Consider the following 17,566-nt stretch of genomic DNA (forward strand, 5'->3'; position numbering starts at 1 on the left):
GGGGTTCCCAGAGGGCCAGATGTTTCAGGGGGGAGCCCCAGCAGGCCAGATGTTTTAGATGGGAGTCCCAGTGGGCCAGATGTTTCAAGTGGGAGCCCCAATAGGCCAGATGTTTCAAGTGGGATTCTAAGCGGGCCAGATGTTTCAGATAGGAGTCCCAGTGGGCCAGATGTTTCAAGTGAGAGCCCCAGCAGGCCAGATGTTTCAAGTGGGATTCGAAGTGGGCCAGGTGTTTCCATTGGGAGTCCTAGTGGGCCAGGTGTTTCAGGTGGAAGTTCCAGCGGGCCAGGTGTTTCAGTCGGGATTCTCAGCAGGCCAGGTGTTTCAGGTGGGATTCCCAGCAGGCCAGGTGTTTCAGGTGGGAGTCCCAGCGGGCCAGGTGTTTCAGGTGGAAGTCCCAGCAGGCCAGGTGTTTCAGTTGGGATTCTCAGTGGGCCAGATGTTTCAGATGGGAGCCCCAGCAGGCCAGGTGTTTCAGGTGGGATTCTCAGCAGGCCAGGTGTTTCAGGTGGGAGTCCCAGTGGGCCAGATGTTTCAGGTGGGAGCCCCAGCGGGCCTGGTATTTCAGGTGGGAGCCCCAGTGGGCCTGGTGTTTCAGGTGGGATTCTCAACAGGCCAGGTGTTTCAGTCGGGATTCCCAGTGGGCCGAGTGTTTCAGGTGGGAGCCCCAGTGGGCCTGGTGTTTCAGGTGGGAGCCCCAGTGGGCCTGGTGTGTCAGGTGGGATTCTCAGCAGGCCAGGTGTTTCAGGTGGGAGCCCCAGTGGGCCTGGTGTTTCAAGTGGGAGCCCCAGTGGGCCAGGTATTTCGGGTGCGTGACACAGCAAGGCAGATGTTTCTGGTGGCACCTAATTACGCCAGGTGTTTCAGGAACCAGCAGTGACAGGCGCAGTGCAGCCCATGTCTGTAGTGAGGCCAGTTGCAGGTGATCTCAGTTGTGGACTCGGACAAGTACTCCCGAGAGGACTCAGAGTGACAAGGGGCAGGCAGCTGGGGTAATGCTAGGCAGCCATTGCCACTGGGCAGTTTATCCCGATGCTTATGGCGAGGCCTGCAGTGCTTAGGGACCGAGTCCCCTGGATCATTGGGAGCCTTGCACGTTGGCTGCATGGAGACCGTGGTGCCACTGGGCGACTGGACCATGGGCATTGTCTGCGTGGGGATGCTGTTCCGCTGGGGGCCCTGCTGGGAGGACCTCGGGGAGGCATTGGAGAGCCGAGTACGTTGCTGGGATCGGTTGGTGTTGCTGAATCTCCGTGAAGACTGACCTCGAGTCTTGTTGGGCAGCTGGGAGCCACTGGCAGAGCCAGATGCCCGGGACGTGGGGCTGGGGATGGCTGGGGAGTGAGGCTGGGAGTTGCCAGAGGTGGTTCGTAAGGGACTCCCAGAGGACTTGCCTGGACTGGAGGATCTAGGTTGGTTCTCGGCCGGGGTGTCTGCGGAGGCGTCTGTGGGCTGGGAATCGTCTGTGCGCACCTTCTCTATGACCATGGGACTAGGGGACTGCTTCATTTGTCCTTGTCCTTCCGTAGGGGACTCAAGCTTGGTTTGGCTGCAAGGCCTAGGGGAGAGGGGCCAGGGTGAGGAAGCAGGCTGGGCACCCCCATCACCAGCCCCCAGTGCTCTGCTGCGCTGCTGGAGGGCAGGGCTAGGCTTCTGATGGGCAGTGTGGGGGTCACCTCGAGGGGCGCAGGGGCCATCCTCAACAGATGACCTGCACAGGCATGCACACACACGTACACATGCCATGTGCATTCACACATATCACACCCACCCCTGTACACACCCATTCTCTCTCTCACACACACAGACACTGAGCCCGGAACCCCCACCCTGTTACATACGGCTGGCTTCCAGAGTGGTGGGGGCTTCCGGAGTGGTGGGGGTTTCCGCCACCGCCACTGCCGCTGCCGCCGCTGCCACCTCCGCTACCTCCGCTACCTCCGCCACCTCCACCTCCGCCACCAGTTCCACCGGTGCCACCGGTGCCACCGGTGCTGGGGTGACGAGGGCTCGGCCGCGAGCCAGAGCCTGAAGCACTGGTTTCCGACAGCGTAGGAGAGAGAGGTGGACAGTGAGAGAGAGACAGCGAAGCTCGGAAAGGGGGTCAGTCAAGACGCTAGAGAGGGAGTGGGGATCAAGTCACAAGGGGGAAACAGGCAGATGTGAGCAGGGGCTGGGGGCAGGCTAGGAGGGACAGGACAGACCCATAAGGAAGCCATGACCCAAAAGACAGCCAGGCGCTTAGGGGGCTCACGCCTGTCATCCTAGCTACTCAGGAGGCTGAGATCTCAGGATTGAGGTTCAAAGCCAGCCCAGTCCAGGAGACTCTTATCTTCAACAAGCCATTGAAAAGCCATCAACGGAGCAGTGGCTCAAGTGGTAGAGCACGTTAGCCTTGAGTGGAAAAACTAAGGGACAGAACTCAGGCTCTGAGTTCAAGCTCCAGGACTGGCATCAAACAAACAGACAAACAAAAATGAGTCAAAGGCAACCCTGCGTCCCCCCCATACCCACCGTCCCTGGTTACTCCGGCTGCTGCGTCCAGAGCTTTGCTGCTGAGGCAGCTCAGGGCGCTGTCCACGGCTGCGTGATGCTTTAGGAAGAGTGGTCGAACGACGCGGCGATACAGCATTAGGGCTCCGTTCCACTGCCCCGGACTCATGCAGAACAACAGGAAGGCGCACTGTGGGGGTGGGGCGTGGGGCGTGGGGCACAGTCACACCCAATGTCCAGGTGTGGGGCTTTGGGCAGAGCTGCACCTCCATCCTCAGGCAGTCCTGGGGCTAGCTGTGTTGTCCCATCCCAGCCCCTTGCCAGCCCCAGATTTCTGATCATCCTTGCCTCCCCTATGCCCACAGTGTGTGACCCCAAGTCTTAGTGACCCCCCCCCCCGCCCCAGCCAAGGCTGCACCTGCCCACCTTGCCCGCGTAGTAGAAAGGGAACCAGAACAGGAGTAGATCGCTGAAGAACTCGGCCAGACCGAATAGGGCGTACACCACCCAGTATGTGAGCCACACAGTGTCGTCTTCTTTGCTTGGGCTTTCGATAGCCTTGATTCTGTAGGGAGGAGGTAATGGCAGGTCCAAGGGGCTATCCAGGGACCCCCTACCCCAGCACCCCCCTCCCATGTGGTACTCACGAAGCATATGCGGGGTATACAAATCCGATTAGATTGCACAGAAGAGAGGCCCCGTAGCCGAACAGAAGGTATAAGCTTAGCAGAGTGACGGCTCCTGTGGGGGGAGATGGAGACAGGGAGTGGGGAGGGGACCTGGGCAGCATTCTGTCGACATCCTGGATCACCACCCCACCTTGGCTTAGTGACACCTCAGGACTACAGAGTTGCCTCTGAAGCACCTGTGGATTCCCTACGACTGCCTGGAGCCTAATGTCTTGTGTCTGTAATGGAAACATGTCTGTCTCCCTCCCAGGGTTGTCAGTTCCTCAAGGACTAAATTGTGGAGTGGGTGCAAGAAGAGCTGTCCAATACATTTGTTGAATGACTAAAGGACTGCCTGCAAATATAACCATCTCATTCCAGGCCCTAGGGGAAGCACTAGGAAAAAGTCCAGCTACTGTGTCAGCACAGGGTCTCTACCTTGACCCTGCTAACATTTGGGGCTGTACTGTGATCTGGGATCCTGGCTACTGCAATGTGGCCTCCACTTATTCCCTACTAGCAGCACCACAGACCCCCAGATACCTCTGGGGAGAATATATATCAACCCCTTTAGGGAGCCTATCTTAAAGGGAGGCAGGAAAGCCCACATCTAGCTCTGGATGCCCCAGAGCTAGGAAGGCCCTTCTGTGCCTTTCACAGCTTCACATTAAGGACGTGTCTGCACATATCCTCGAGTGTAAGTGGGGGTTGTAATATCCTCAACTTCCCGGGATTGCTGGGCTGTTAGCAAATTCTTCCTTTCTGCACATTTTTTGGGGGCATTTTCTGGCACACACCCCTCCAGATACTTCCAGTCATGGAGAATCAGAGGGTAAAAAAAAATGGGGGAGAGGATGGGACAGGGGCTCAGTTACCATCAGGAACTTGAGTCCGAAATGGATAAAATAAAAACTGCATCTAGTCAGTGCTTATTGTATGCCTGGGTCGGTGCCTTCAGTGTCTTATCTAACAATAAGGCACACAGGCTAGGGGTGGGGACTTGGCTAAGTAAACCTTTGCTTCTCCCAAAGCTGTTATCAGCAGAGGGACAGAGTTCCAGGTCACCTGCCCTTCCTTCCACTGGTTTTTCAGTCTCTGCCCTCCAGAACCTCAGGGCAGGGGGGACCCCAGGAGGCCTGTGATTCTAGGCAGTTACCTTGGGCATAGGTTGGCAGTTAGCATTAGGTGAAGTGCATAAGTCTCTGTATGCTGTTAGAGGGCTGGGGGGAATCATCCCCTCCCTGGTGGTGCTGGTAAGGGAAGGGGGGCTCTCCCCAGGCATCCCTTCCTTAAATCTCTTTTGTTGCCACCTCAGCAATGAGAGGCTAATCTTGAACGTGGGGAGGGGAGGGGCACAGCCCTGGGGATCAACACAGGGGACTGGGAAGGTCATCTCTCCGGCCTCCTTGTGCCTCAGTTTTCTTCCCAGAGATAGCCCCCAGGCCCCTCCCTGCCCCCTCCCTCCTAAAGCTCTATGACCTAAATTCCCCCACCCAGTGGTGCCAGTGATGTGGAAAGCCAGAGCAAAGGGCAGGAATCTGCAAGTAAGGCAGACACAGGGAGGGCAAGCTGCCAGGCTGGGCTGCAGTGAAGGGCTGTAACAGGAGGCCTTGAGGGTCTCGGCACTGACTTCACTCCTCCTAGGGACAGCCTAACTGAAGCTTCCACACAGGAATCCTTCAGCTGTGAGAAATGGAAGAAGGCTGGACTCCTCCAATCTATCCCCAAAAGAGTGCTTTAAAAAAAAAAAGAAAGGTGACACTGTCTTCTACCTAGAGTTCCCCAGGGTTCAAAGTGTCTGGGCATTGAAGAAACACACACTATGCTTGCCAGACCAGACTATCCTTGTTACAATGGGCTGTGTTGTGAATTCTCCTTTCTTCAGGGTCCCAATTACAGGTGTTAAACAACCCAGTGCAACAACTATGCATGCCAAAGGAGAAAAGGTAGGACGTGAGAACTCTGACAGCCTCCCAGAGCAACAGGTGGGGGGGCACCCCCTCCAGGCCTGGACCTCTCCCCAGACAAAACTGGACATGTCTCCTCCACGCGATGCGAGGCTGGGGTCCACTCAGGAAGGGGTCGTGGCAACGTGGGGCACTGGAGGCTGGAACGCCTTCTGACACCCCAAGGCGGGCTAAGCAACTAGAAGAACTGGACCTGAGCCTGGCGGACACGCAGGGCCCCGAGGAGCGGACCAGGGACGGCGGGGAAACTGAGGCTGCAGGAAGGTGACCCAGGGGTGGTCCTTCCCAAGGTCGCATGCTGCGGCCGAGCCAGGAGCCACGGACAGGCTCAAGATCGATCCCAGCCCCAGCTTCCCGCCCCAGGATCTGTCTATCTCCGCTGGGCAGTGGAGCGCGCGCTCCGCCCGGACCGGATCCCCGAGGCCAGAGACACTCGGGGAGATGCCGAGGCCGGAGACCTCGATGCCCAGGGTCTCGGTGTGCCGGTCGCTGAAATGGGGCTCACCCACGGCCAGATAACGTTTCTCGACACCGGTCCAGGCTTCGAGCCATCCGAGCGCTTCGGTGGCAAGATTCCTGTGTTCCAGAAAGCGCTCGAACCTCTGTCGCAGGCCGTCCATGGCCCCGGCGGCCCCGGCGTTGGGAGCTCGAACTTGCCCGCTTCCCTGTACACCTACCCCTCGGCTTCTGCTCAGCCATGCCCGGGCGCGGGCTGCCCTGCTCCGCCCCCGGCCCGGGCTCCGCCCCCGCCCCCCCGCCAGGGCCAATGGGAGGGCAGGGCGGACAAAGGAGGTGGGGCCTGCCCCGTCTCCCCCGCCGCATTGCCCTCTGGCGGTCGGCGGCCCGGGCCGGGGGGAACTCAGCAGGGAGAGGGCGGGGCGCAGCAGCGGAGCGCTCCGATTGGTCGAGAGGGAATAGTACGTAGCTGATTGGAGAGGTGGCGTCAGTGCCGGGATTATTGGCTGCGCTTTTGAGGTGGGCGGAGCTGGAGAGAAGAAAGACACCTGGCTGGGGTGGGCGGAACAGGAGGGAGGGGGGGCCAGGTAAAGGCCAGAGCTGATTGGACAAGAGGAAGAAGAGTCATTAGCGAAGCCAGAAGAAGGGTGGGGCTGATCACAAAGAAGGCGGGGCGGAATATGAAGGGCGGAGACAGGGAAGAGCTTAGTGGAAGGAGGCGGGACTTATCTAGTCGCAGATAAGAGGCAGGGCTAGTTCCCAAGGGGAGTGAGGGGGGGAAGTGTTTGTAAGAAAGTGAGCGGTGGCTGGGAATATGGCCTAGTGGCAAGAGTGCTTGCCTCCTAGACATGAAGGTCTGAGTTCGATTCCCCAGCACCACATATATATAGAAAATGGCCAGAAGTGGCGCTGTGGCTCAAGTGGCAGAGTGCTAGCCTTGAGCAAGAAGAAGCCAGGAGAAGCCAGGGACAGTGTGAGCCAGGACTGGCCAAAAAAAAAAAAAAAAAAGAAAGTGAGCGGGAGCAAATAAAGTCTGAGGATCCGCCCCCCCCAGTACGACATGAAACCCGCTTCTCTAAGCCAGACAGCGGTCCCTGTGCTAATGGAGCGATTCTGTCAGATCTTCCCAGCCACTCGTTGGGAGTGGGAACCGCAAGACCCTCAAAGAGTCGGAAGCCTCGGGGTTGCTATGGTGCCGGGGGCGGGGCGGGCGCCGGGCCGACTCGGCGGTTTGACCGAGGGTGGGGCCTCCAGCTGTCCCGCCCCCGGCCCCGCCCCCCGCCGCCATGCGGCTCGCCCCAACTGCGCTGTGGTTAAGCCTGGCCCTGGCCCTCAACCTGGCCCCCTTCGGCCCCCTGGCTGTAGGCGGGGCGTCGGCCCGAGCCCCCATCTATGTCAGCAGTTGGGCCGTGCGGGTGACCAAAGGTTACCAGGAGGCCGAGCGCCTGGCACGCAAATTCGGCTTCGTCAATCTAGGGAAGGTGGGTGATCATGACTTGGATGCTTGTCAAGTGAAGGCTAGACCACTCCAGACTCGGACAGATGTGGTATCTTAGTCTCTAAGACACCCCACACCCACCCCCGCAAATACCAAGAACCTCTGCTTACCCCTTCCACTGCCATCTTTGCATTCTGGTACTCCCAGGGTATACCTATGGTCCCCTCACCTGGACACCTGGTAGGGGGTGAGTGCACAGAAGACTTGCCTCCTTGCCGCCTCTGGGGGGAGGGATCTTTCAGAGGAGCTGGGTCCCAGCGACACAGTTGCTCCTCACGTTCCCAGATCTTCCCTGATGGGCAATATTTCCACCTGCGGCATCGGGGTGTGGTCCAGCAGTCCCTGACTCCACACTGGGGACACCGCCTGCACCTGAAGAGAGACCCCAAGGTGAGCCTGGCTTTGGAAGCAGCCCTCTCAGGGTCTCAGCCACCCTCCGAGGTCTAACTCACCACCTTCTGTGACTCTTGTGATGGTTTATAAGTGGCCTTTAGGGAGTCCCTACCTGTCTCTATCTTGGATGCAGATCTAAGCAGGGCACTCAACACCACCAGGGCCTGGCACTGCGTGAGCACTCTGGTCCAGACCGGGTGAGGTCTTGTTGTAGAAAAGCCCTTGGAACTCAGGAGGCTGAGATCTGAGGATCACAGTTCAAACCAGACTCTTATCTCCAATAAACTACCTAGAAAAGGCCAGAAGTGGCACTGTGGCTCAAATGGTAGAGCACTGCTAGCCTTGAGCACAGAGAGGAAACACAGGGACAGAGCCCATGAGTTCAAGCCCCAGGACCATCAAAAATGAAAAAGAAAAGCCCTTGTATCCTAGGATGAGAGACTGCGATGGACTCTGGAGAACCATGTTTCTCAGAACTTGCCTTCCCTGGACTCCTTTCCACCTGCTGCACTGGGGTCTAAGAGAAGTATCTGGCACCTATTTTGCAGGACAGAAGCCATGGCTGCTCCCAAGCCTGAAAATGGGGGCCAGCTCCCAAATCAAAAGCTGGGAAGTGTTACTAATCACTGAGATGGGGGTGAGAGAACATGGGCTGACAAATGAAGGTGGTAAGGAGGAAGGTCAAAATAGTCCAAGGAAAAGCAGTCCTAGCTCTTAGAACAGCATGTGCAAAGGCCCTAAGGTAGAAATTAACTTACAGGCTCCTGGCACACCAAGCCCAGTACTGTGCCAAGTGAGCAACTGTGGGTGGTAGTCAGGGGAGGAGTGGCTGTGACCCTGGGGAATATCTTGATCAGGGGAGGGAAAATTAGAAGCAGCTGGTTTGAGGAGTGATGCAAGACTTGGACAAAAGGATCTAGGAGATCTGTGCAATGGTGGGTCACTCCTATAATCCTAGCTGCTCAGGTTCTGAGATCTGAGGATCATAGTTTGAAGCCAGGCCAAGCAGAAAACTCCAATTAACTAGCAAAAACATAGAAATGGAGATGTGGCTCACTAGATAGGGCACCAATCTTGAAAGAGCCAAGGGACAGCATCTAGGCCCTGAGTTCAAGCTCTGGTATGGGAGCATGAGAGGGGAGACACAACTGGGTTTGGAAGTGATGAAAGACTTGGACAAAAAGATCTAGAATAATGAGGAAGGGGCAGGGCTGGAACAAGAGGCGCCCCACTCACCCTTAGCTTGAGCCATTTGGGCCTGCAAACAAGTGCTCTGACAGCTTTGCCCTGCCCTCCAATCGAGGACAGAGTCCCTGCTATGTGGAGACCCTCTAGGGTAGCCCTAGAAAACATGAGATACCATTGCAAGGACCCCTGCAGAAGCCCACCTCCCAACAGCCTCCTGCCCCATACGTAGGGGAGTGTAGGTACAAGCGGTGACAGTCTGGCCACACCCCTGTAGGTGCAGTGGTTTCAGCAGCAGACCCTTCGGAGGAGGGTGAAGCGCTCTTTGGCAATGCCCACGGACCCCTTATTCTCCAAGCAGTGGTACATGGTGAGCAGCAGGGTCAGGTGGGCAGGCAAAAGCAGCCAGAGTTTGTAACTGACTCAGGATTCCCCCTGCCTTTCGCAGAACAATGAAATGAAGCCTGACCTGAACATCCTGCAGGTCTGGAGACAGGGCCTGACAGGCCAGGGCATCGTGGTCACCGTCCTGGATGATGGCATTGAGAAGGACCATCCGGACCTCTGGGCCAATTACGTGAGGCCGTGACAGGGTGGGGCCTGCCCTCGGTCCCGAGGTTCCAAGGCTGGGCCCTCCCTCGGTGGGCACATTACATGTCTGCTGTCCTCACATTCCCCCCAGGACCCCCTAGCCAGCTATGACTTCAATGACTATGATCCGGACCCACAGCCTCGCTACACACTGAGTAATGAGAACCGGTGAGTCCCGGTTTCCTCCCCAGGGGCGTGAGGAGGCCCCAGTGCTCACCCGGAGGGGCGGGTGGAGCCAGGGATGGGCAACAGGCTTGGTTGTGGCCCCAGGCACGGGACCCGCTGTGCTGGGGAGGTGGCTGCCACTGGTAACAACGGCTTCTGCGGCATTGGCGTGGCCTTCAACGCCCGAATCGGAGGTAGCAAGCTGCCCCGGAGCTCGGTCAGCCCAGGATTGATGGAGAAGGGGGGACGACGGGGGATGGGAGAGGAGGAGGGGAGGCGTGACAGAGGGTGGCCGGGATGCGGGGTGCGGCGGGAGGGTGCTGCGGCTGGCGCCAGAGGCCCCGCCCGCGCAGGGGTGCGCATGCTGGACGGCACCATCACCGACGTCGTGGAGGCGCAGTCGCTCAGCCTGCAGCCGCAGCACATCCACATCTACAGCGCCAGCTGGGGCCCCGAGGACGACGGCCGCACGGTGGACGGCCCAGGCGTCCTCACCCGAGAGGCCTTCCGGCGCGGCGTGACCAAGGTGAGCGGGGCGGGGAGGGCGCGGTCCCGGGGCGTGGGGACCACGCCCGGACGCCCCGCGGCGCCGACGCCCGGCTCCCCGCCCTGCCTCGGCTCCCAGGGCCGCGGTGGACTGGGCACGCTTTTCGTCTGGGCCTCGGGTAATGGCGGTCTCCACTACGACAACTGCAACTGCGACGGGTACACCAACAGCATCCACACGCTGTCCGTGGGCAGCACCACGAGGCAGGGCCGCGTGCCCTGGTACAGCGAGGCCTGCGCCTCCACCCTCACCACCACCTTCAGCAGCGGCGTGGCCACGGATCCCCAGATAGTGAGTGCCGCCCTGGCCCGGGAAGGCCCCGCCCCCGAGAGGCCCCGCCCACCCGGGAGGTCCCGGAAAGGCCACGCCCACGGATGCCCCGCCCCGCCTTCTCATCTGCAGGCCCCCTCCCCCCCGCGAGACCCCTCCCCATTCCCGGCCCCCCCTTTCCATCTGTGGGGCCTCGGTGGGCGGGGCCCCACGTGCCTCTTTGGCCCTGCCTGCCCCATCTGCTCCACCCAACACAGTCCTGGCCCTGGCCTTCCTACCTCCACCAGCCAGATACGGGCCGTCCTGCTTGCACCCTATTTCACCTTCCAGAGGCTTCCCACTTCTCCCAGTACACCTTCAACACCTTTACTTCAGCCACTTCTGCCACCCAGAGCAAAACAAAACAAAAATGACTCCAGTGCATCCCCCCTCCCTTTTATGTCCCCCCGGTTTGGAGAACTTGTAACAGGCCTTTCCCTCTGCCCCTTAATGCTCTTCAGCCCTGCACCTGATGGCGTTCACCCCCAGAAAGCCTTCCCAGAACTTCCCCCTCTACACCAGTCCATAGCCTGGGCACACACGCCTTCCAATATCTTTCCCAGTGCCTGGTTCTCCATGACTTCAGCAAGATCCCTACCAGAGGGTGGAGCGTCAGGGTGTGGTCCTTCACTACCCCCTGTCTCTTGTGCTGGGCATATGTCCCTGGGGAGATGGGACAGGGAGAGGATCTAGGCAGGTGCTCAAGACCCTGGCCATTATCTGACAGCCTTCTCATAGTCTTTGTTACTTTTAAAACTTACCTCTTGATTTACCTTGTGTGTGTGTGTGTGTGTGTGTGTGTGTGTGTGTGTGTGTGCCAGTCCTGGGGCTTGGACTCCAGGGCCTGAGCACTGTCCCTGGGCTTCTTTTTGCTCAAGGCTAGCACTCTGCCACTTGAGCCACAGCGCCATTTCTGGCCTATATATGTGGAGCTGAGGAACTGAACCCAGAGCTTCATGTATGCTAGGCAAGCATTCTACACTAGGCCACATTCCCAGCCCTACTTTTTTTTTTTTTTTAACTAAATGTTCAGTGCTTTCTGAGCTTAATCCTCAGTACCTTTTCCCTTAATACTTTATTTTATTTTTGTCCGTCATGGGGCTTGAATTCAGGGCCTGGGTGCTGTCTCAGCTCTTTTGCACAAGGCTAGTAACCCTCTACCACTTTGAGCCTTAGCGCCGCTTCCGTTTTTCTGGTGGTTCCTTGGAGATGAGTCTCAAGGGCTTTCCTTCCTGGGCAGGCTTTGGACCATGACCCTCATATCTCAACCCCCTGAGTATGGAGAAGGACAGGGGTGAGCCACCAGCTCCAGGCCACCATAAATACTTTAAAAGCTCAGTCCTTAGTTCATTTTGAGCATGCCCCTGGGTCTTCTCAAACAAGGGTACATTTGCTTTGTGCATTGCCCCCCGAGTTCACACAGCCCCCCCCTTCTCCCCAGGTGACCACGGACCTGCACCACCAGTGCACACAGAGACACACCGGCACCTCCGCCTCGGCCCCTTTGGCAGCAGGCATGATCGCCCTGGCTCTGGAGGTCAAGTAGGTGACCGCTAACCCCACCCCATGCCACCCACGACCCCTTCCCACCCAAGGGCGTGAGTCCACCTCATCCATCTCATGCATCTTCTCCGCCCCCCAGCCCTCTCCTGACCTGGAGGGACCTGCAGCACCTGGTGGTCCGCGCATCCAGGCCTGCCCAGCTGCAGGCAGAGGACTGGAGGGTCAACGGTGTGGGGCGCCAAGGTGCAGCGGGGCCGGGCAGGGGCCGGTGTACCGCGTCCCCCGAGTGTGACAGCCACTCACCCCACCCTACACACACACACCCTGCAGTGAGCCACCACTACGGCTACGGGCTGCTGGACGCCGGGCTGCTGGTGGACCTGGCGCGCACGTGGCTGCCCACGAGGCTGCAGAAGAAGTGTGTCATCAGGGTTATCCACACGCCCACGTGAGCGCAGCCCCGCCCGGGGAGGGAAGGGGGGAAGGGAGAGGGTCCACCCCACCCCCCACCTCCCCGCCAGACAGGCCAACAGGACGTCCTCGCCCCCAGCCCCATCCTGCCGCTGATGCACGTGCCCAAGAACGTGTCGGCCTGCGCCCGCCGCCGCCATGGGATCCGCTCACTGGAGCACGTGCAGGTGCGGCTCTCGCTGTCCTACAGCCGCCGGGGGGACCTGGAGATCTCGCTCACGAGCCCCATGGGCACCCGCTCCATCCTGGTGGCCATCAGGTGCGTGGCCAGGCCGGTGGGTCCTCCCCTGCACTCTGCCTGGGGCCCTCGGGGAGGGCACTGCGCCACCAAGGGGCACAGCCTTCATTTCCAAGCCGCCCTCCTTCTCACCCCGCCCCCACCCCCACTGCCCACCTGCCTGCCCCAGACCCTTGGATGTCAGCAGCAAGGGCTACAACGACTGGATCTTCATGTCTACCCACTACTGGGACGAGGCCCCCCAAGGCGTGTGGACCCTGGGTCTAGAGAACAAGGGCTACTACTTCAACACTGGTGAGAGCTGCCCTGAGGCTCCCTACGCCGAGTGTGCAGATACCCCAGGGAAGCAGAGGGGGCTGGTCACCGCACATAGTAGGTGCACCATTCTCCAGGGAGTGGAGGGTTCAGCCACCAGCACACAGTAGATGTGCGGTGACCCAAGGATGCGATGACTCAAGTCAGCAGCACACAGTAGGCACACAGCTCTCCAGGACAGTCACCCTGGGGCAGTGGAGGGTCTGGCCACTGGCACATAGTAGGCCTGCAGCCACCCTGGGGAAAGTACAGTTAACCCCAGGGCAGGGAAGTGTCAGGCCAGCAGCACACAGTGTGCTTGGTGGCCCAGATCTATATGATCTGGGGTCCAGGATGGCGGAGGGCAGTGACCCCAGGGCCTGGCTGGACCAGGCCGCCAATGGCTTCTCCTCTCCTCTGTGCCACCGTGATCCCCCGCCCAGGGACGCTGTACCGCTACACACTGCTGCTCTACGGGACGACGGAGGACATGGCCGCGCGGCCCCGGGGCCCCCAGGTGACCAGCAGCGCGTGTGTGCGGCGGGACACAGAGGGGCTGTGCCAGGGTGAGTGGAGGAGAGGGCAGCAGCAGCAGGGTGGGCAGAGTGCGTGTGCGGCCCAGGGCGGGCAGGAGGCAGGTGAGCGCAGGTCACAGGCGGCCTCCTCAGGCCCTCCGTCTTCATGTCCCCACCCCACCCCTGCAGAACGCATCAGACATGCCCGCATCCTAGGCCCCCTCCACTTCCCTTCCTGTCCACGGAGGTACACCAACGGCATCCCACAGAAAGTGTGACCAGAGGGCCTGGGCACTCACCAAGTATGTGCCAACTGCCAGAGCTCCCGTGACCCCCTGCTGGGGCGGCTCTGCCAGTGACTACACCGCCTGCCTCCTGCCCCATAAGCTGGACCACTGCCGGGGCCCCTGCTCAGGGCCCACCACACCCCATGGCCATCCCCGGCCCACCACCACTGCCCAGCCCGACTGCTGCCACCCAGCCGAGGCCACAGGACTGGCCTTCTAGTGGCGGCAGATGGAATCAGCTTCCCCCTCCGTGTGTCTGAGGGCCTTCCATCCCAGGCTGGGGTGCCCCCATCTGGAGCCAGGCCCACGATGGGCCGGAACACAGAGGTGTCTGCCTTCGAGATGGAAAGTGGCCTCCCTTGGCTCCCAGGTGGGCACTGTGATCCCTTCCCTCACCCAGCTGGGACCAGCTCCTCAGCCCAAGGCCCCGGCAGCCCACCAATGTCTGCATCAGGCCAGGGTACAGGCTACATGGAGTCTCGCAGCTTGGACTCCACAGCAACCAGTGACAGAGACAGAGAGAGAGAGAGAGAGAGAGAGAGAGAGAGAGAGAGAGTCTCCTTATCCACAGGAGACGGATGGGCAGAGGGTGGACCACGATAACCATCCCTTTCCAGCCCCCGGAATTGGTTTCAACTTCTGAGCTTGAAAATAAAGGTTGAATAGAAGGTGCTAAACCTGTGGCTTTCCTTTGGGGGCAGCATAGGCTGTGTGTCCTCCACCCTGTGCCACGGTGGGGAACGATTTACCCCTGCCCACATGGACCCCTGTGAGCTACAAAGAAAAAAAATCATCCAGGGACTGGGAATGTGGTCTAGTGGTAGAGTGCTTGCCTTGTACACATGAAGCCCTGGGTTCCATTCCTCAGCACCACATATATAGAAAAAGCCAGAAGTGGCACTGTGGCAGAGTGCTTGCCTTGAGCAAAAAGAAGCCAGGGACAGTGCTCAGGCCCTGAGTTCAAGCCCCAGGACTGGCCAAAAAAAAAAAAATCATCCACAGAGCTGGGTACCGGTGGTTCATGACTGTAATCCTGGCATCTCAGGAAGCTTAGATCTGAGGATCACTGTTCAAAGTCAATCCAGGCAGGAAAGTCTGTGCGACTCTTATCTCCAATGAACCACCAAAAAGCTGGAAGTAGAGCTGTGGCTCAAGTGATAGAGACCCAGCCTTGAGCAAAAGAGCTCAAGGACATTGTCCTAAGTTCAAGCCCCACAGGACTGGCACCAAATCTATCTATATCTATATCTATATATCTATATATATATCAGGAGCTGGAAATTTAGCTTAGTGGTAGAGCACTTAGCTAGCAAATGTAAGGTTCAGAATGGGCTCTTCAGCTCTCAGAAAACAAAACAAAACAAAAAATCAGCCCCAGGCTCAGAGACATTACCCACCCACCCCCCCGCCCCAGGTTCAGGATATGTGTGAGGGGGAAACAGCAGGAATGGAGTGAGGCGCCATGCTGCTGACACCGAGTTCCCACACTACGCCTGGGCCTTGGAAAACAAGTCCACTTAGGAGCATTCACCCACGTTTGCAACAGGAGGACTGAGAAGCTCAGCTGCCTCCCTCCGCAGACACACAGACACACAGCACGATCTGCTCCCACGCTAACACCACCCAGCCAGCAACAGGACAAGGCTCCGAGCACACTGTAACCTGCAGGGACCTTGAGGACATACTGCTGAGAGAAGCAGGCACCAAGGTTCCACAGTGTGGGCTCACAGGACATGACCGGCACAGGACCATCCAAAGAAAGGAAGTAGACGTGTGGGTGTGAGCCTGAGCACTGTCCCTGAACTTCTTTTTGCTCAAGGCTAGCGTTCTACCTCTTGAGCCACAGCGCCACTTCCAGCTTTTTCTGTATATGTGATGTTAGGGAATCGAACCCAGGGCTTCATGTGTGCTAGGCAAGCACTCTACTGGTAAGCCACATTCCCAGCCCTATCCCTGAGCTTTTGTGCTCAAGGTTAGCATTCTATCACTTGAGCCACACCTCCTCTTCCAGCTTTTTGCTCCTTAGTTCGTGATGAGTCTTATGAATTTTCTTCAGATCTCAGCCTCCGAGTAGCTAGGACTACAGGTATGAGCCATCAGCACATGGCTATTTTTTGTTTTATTTAAGTAGAGGAACTTGAACTCATGGCTTAGTGTGCTCTTGGCTTTTTCTCTCAAGGCTAGCTTCCTACCACTTGAGCCACACCTCTACTTTTGGGGTGTGGGTGTGCCAGTCCTGGGGACCAAACTCAGGACCTTGGAGCTGTCTCTGAGCTCCTTTTGATCAAGCCTTGAGCTATAACCACTTGAGCTACAGCCCTACTTCTGGCTTTTTTTTCTTTTTGGTAGCTTATTGGAGATAGGAGTATCATGGACTTTCCTGCCTGGGCTGGCTTCGAACAGCAGTCCTCAGATCTCAGCCTTCTGCATAGATAGTATTACCGGTATGAGACACTGATACCTGACTACTTTTGGGTTTTTGCCAATTAATTGGAGATGAGAGTTTCATGGGTTATCTGTGTAGCTGAACTTAGTTATCTTGATTTTTACGTCTGCTATGGAAAAGATTTCAGGCAAGATAGAAAACAGAATGATTGCAAAGTTTACTAAGGATAGTAAAGTTTATTGAACCAGAAGCCATTTTCAGATATAAAAGTGGGTTGAATCAGGTAAGTCAAGAATGACAATCTGGGGGCTGGGGATATGGCCTAGTGGCGAGAGAGCTTGCCTCGTATACATGAGGCCCTGGGTTCGATTCCCCAGCACCACATATACAGAAAATGGCCAGAAGTGGCGCTGTGGCTCAAGTGGCAGAGTGCTAGCCTTGAGCAAAAAGGAAGCCAGGGACAGTGCTCAGGCCCTGAGTCCCAAGGCCCAGGACTGGCCAAAAAAAAAAAAAAAAAAAAAAGAATGACAATCTGGCTGGGAATGTAGCTTAGTGGCAGAGTGCTTGCTAGAATACGTGAAGCCCTGGGTTTGATTTCACAGAAAAAGCCGGAGGTAGCGCTGTGGCTTAAGTGGTATAGCACAGATTGGTTCAAGGACAGTGTCCAGGCCCTGAGTTCAAGCATCAGGGCCGGCCAAAAAAAAAAAAAAAAAAAGAATGACAATCATTTCTGTCACAGCACAGGTTTTTTTTTTTTTTTTTTTTCCAGTCCTGGGCCTTGGACTCAGGGCCTGAGCACTGTCCCTGGCTTCTTTTTGCTCAAGGCTAGCACTCTGCCACTTGAGTCACAGCGCCACTTCTGGCCATTTTCTGTATATGTGGTGCTGGGGAATCGAACCCAGGGCTTCAAGTATACGAGGCAAGCACTCTTACCACTAGGCCATATCCCCAGCCCCACAGCACAGGTTTTTTTAAAAAAGTATTATTAGTTTTTGTTTTTTCAGGGGCTTGAATTCAGGCCCTTAAGACTAATTGGCTTGCTTGCAGCTGGTCCAATACCACTTGAACCACACCTTCAGCCCAGTGTTTTGCTCCTCAGATATAAAATCTCAGAGACTTTTCTTCCCAGGCTAGCAATGATCTGTTAGCCTTCAGATCTCAGCTTCCTGAGTAGCTTGGATTACAGGCCTTAGTCACTTGGGCCTGCCTTTTTTGTTGAAGGGCTTGGAGTAGAAGGTTCCTCTCTATGACCAGCGGTTGACATAAGACGTGAAATCAGGCATCTCTCTGTGATCAGTCATGAGCATCTAAGAAAAACCCACAAAGCCAGGTATAGGTGTCCCATGTCTGTAATAGCAGCTCTGGCTTTCTTCATGTTGGATGCAACAGGTGTTACACGGGGGTGCGGAGTCAGGGGACTAGGTCCAGAAAAATTTAACTTGTAGTGTATAAGGAAACAGGCAGAGAGAGAGGTGTGGGGGGCGGTCGGGGTAGGTGGCTCAAGCCTGTAAACATAGCTAGTTTGGAAACCGCAAACACAGGATTGTGGTTTGAGGCCAGGCCAGGCAGAAACCCACAGCTTGGCACAGTGGTGCCTGCC

General features: G+C 57.5%; 2 protein-coding genes across 4 annotated transcripts; one reads left to right on the forward strand and one right to left on the reverse strand.

Moving 5' to 3' along the window:
• Window positions 1-1,363: 1,363 nt before the first annotated feature.
• Reep6 (receptor accessory protein 6) lies at window positions 1,364-5,829 on the reverse strand. Of its 2 annotated transcripts, XM_048341749.1 has the most exons (6): window positions 5,634-5,829; window positions 3,141-3,234; window positions 2,920-3,058; window positions 2,515-2,683; window positions 1,842-2,036; window positions 1,364-1,549 (listed from the first exon to the last, which is right to left on the reverse strand). In XM_048341749.1, exons 1-6 carry the CDS (start codon window positions 5,746-5,748, stop codon window positions 1,506-1,508), a joined length of 756 nt encoding a protein of 251 aa, XP_048197706.1. In that variant the 5' UTR covers window positions 5,749-5,829; the 3' UTR covers window positions 1,364-1,505. The 2 variants fall into 2 exon arrangements, with proteins under 2 accessions (XP_048197706.1, XP_048197707.1); XM_048341750.1 differs by lacking the exon at window positions 1,842-2,036 and having other exon boundaries at window positions 5,634-5,827.
• Window positions 5,830-6,855: 1,026 nt separating this feature from the next.
• Pcsk4 (proprotein convertase subtilisin/kexin type 4) lies at window positions 6,856-13,531 on the forward strand. 2 transcript variants are annotated; one of them, XM_048340851.1, is made up of 15 exons: window positions 6,856-7,065; window positions 7,368-7,472; window positions 8,938-9,030; window positions 9,109-9,237; window positions 9,343-9,419; window positions 9,522-9,610; window positions 9,770-9,942; window positions 10,042-10,254; window positions 11,714-11,814; window positions 11,915-12,018; window positions 12,106-12,223; window positions 12,326-12,505; window positions 12,654-12,778; window positions 13,222-13,295; window positions 13,483-13,531. In XM_048340851.1, the coding sequence occupies exons 1-15, from the start codon at window positions 6,871-6,873 to the stop codon at window positions 13,507-13,509; spliced, it is 1,803 nt and encodes a 600-aa protein (XP_048196808.1). In that variant the 5' UTR covers window positions 6,856-6,870; the 3' UTR covers window positions 13,510-13,531. The 2 variants fall into 2 exon arrangements, with proteins under 2 accessions (XP_048196808.1, XP_048196809.1); XM_048340852.1 differs by lacking the exons at window positions 12,654-12,778; window positions 13,483-13,531 and having other exon boundaries at window positions 13,222-13,348.
• The last annotated feature ends 4,035 nt before the right edge of the window (window positions 13,532-17,566 follow it).

Source organism: Perognathus longimembris, chromosome 3 (assembly GCF_023159225.1).
Source record: "Perognathus longimembris pacificus isolate PPM17 chromosome 3, ASM2315922v1, whole genome shotgun sequence".
NCBI lineage: Eukaryota > Metazoa > Chordata > Mammalia > Rodentia > Heteromyidae > Perognathus > Perognathus longimembris.

What these genes read in the sequence shown, in the direction of transcription:
- Reep6 (XM_048341749.1), bottom strand. Translation starts at nt 5,748, where the DNA reads ATGGACGGCCTGCGACAGAGGTTCGAGCGCTTTCTGGAACACAGGAAT. An exon ending in GTATACCCCGCATATGCTTC is followed by an intron (nt 3,059 to 3,140) that starts GTGAGTACCACA and finishes TCCTCCCTACAG; the next exon opens with AATCAAGGCTATCGAAAGCC. An exon ending in CACCACTCTGGAAGCCAGCC is followed by an intron (nt 1,550 to 1,841) that starts GTATGTAACAGG and finishes TAGGCCTTGCAG; the next exon opens with CCAAACCAAGCTTGAGTCCC.
- Pcsk4 (XM_048340851.1), top strand. Translation starts at nt 6,871, where the DNA reads ATGCGGCTCGCCCCAACTGCGCTGTGGTTAAGCCTGGCCCTGGCCCTC. An exon ending in CTTCAACGCCCGAATCGGAG is followed by an intron (nt 9,611 to 9,769) that starts GTAGCAAGCTGC and finishes CCGCCCGCGCAG; the next exon opens with GGGTGCGCATGCTGGACGGC. An exon ending in GGGCTACTACTTCAACACTG is followed by an intron (nt 12,779 to 13,221) that starts GTGAGAGCTGCC and finishes TCCCCCGCCCAG; the next exon opens with GGACGCTGTACCGCTACACA.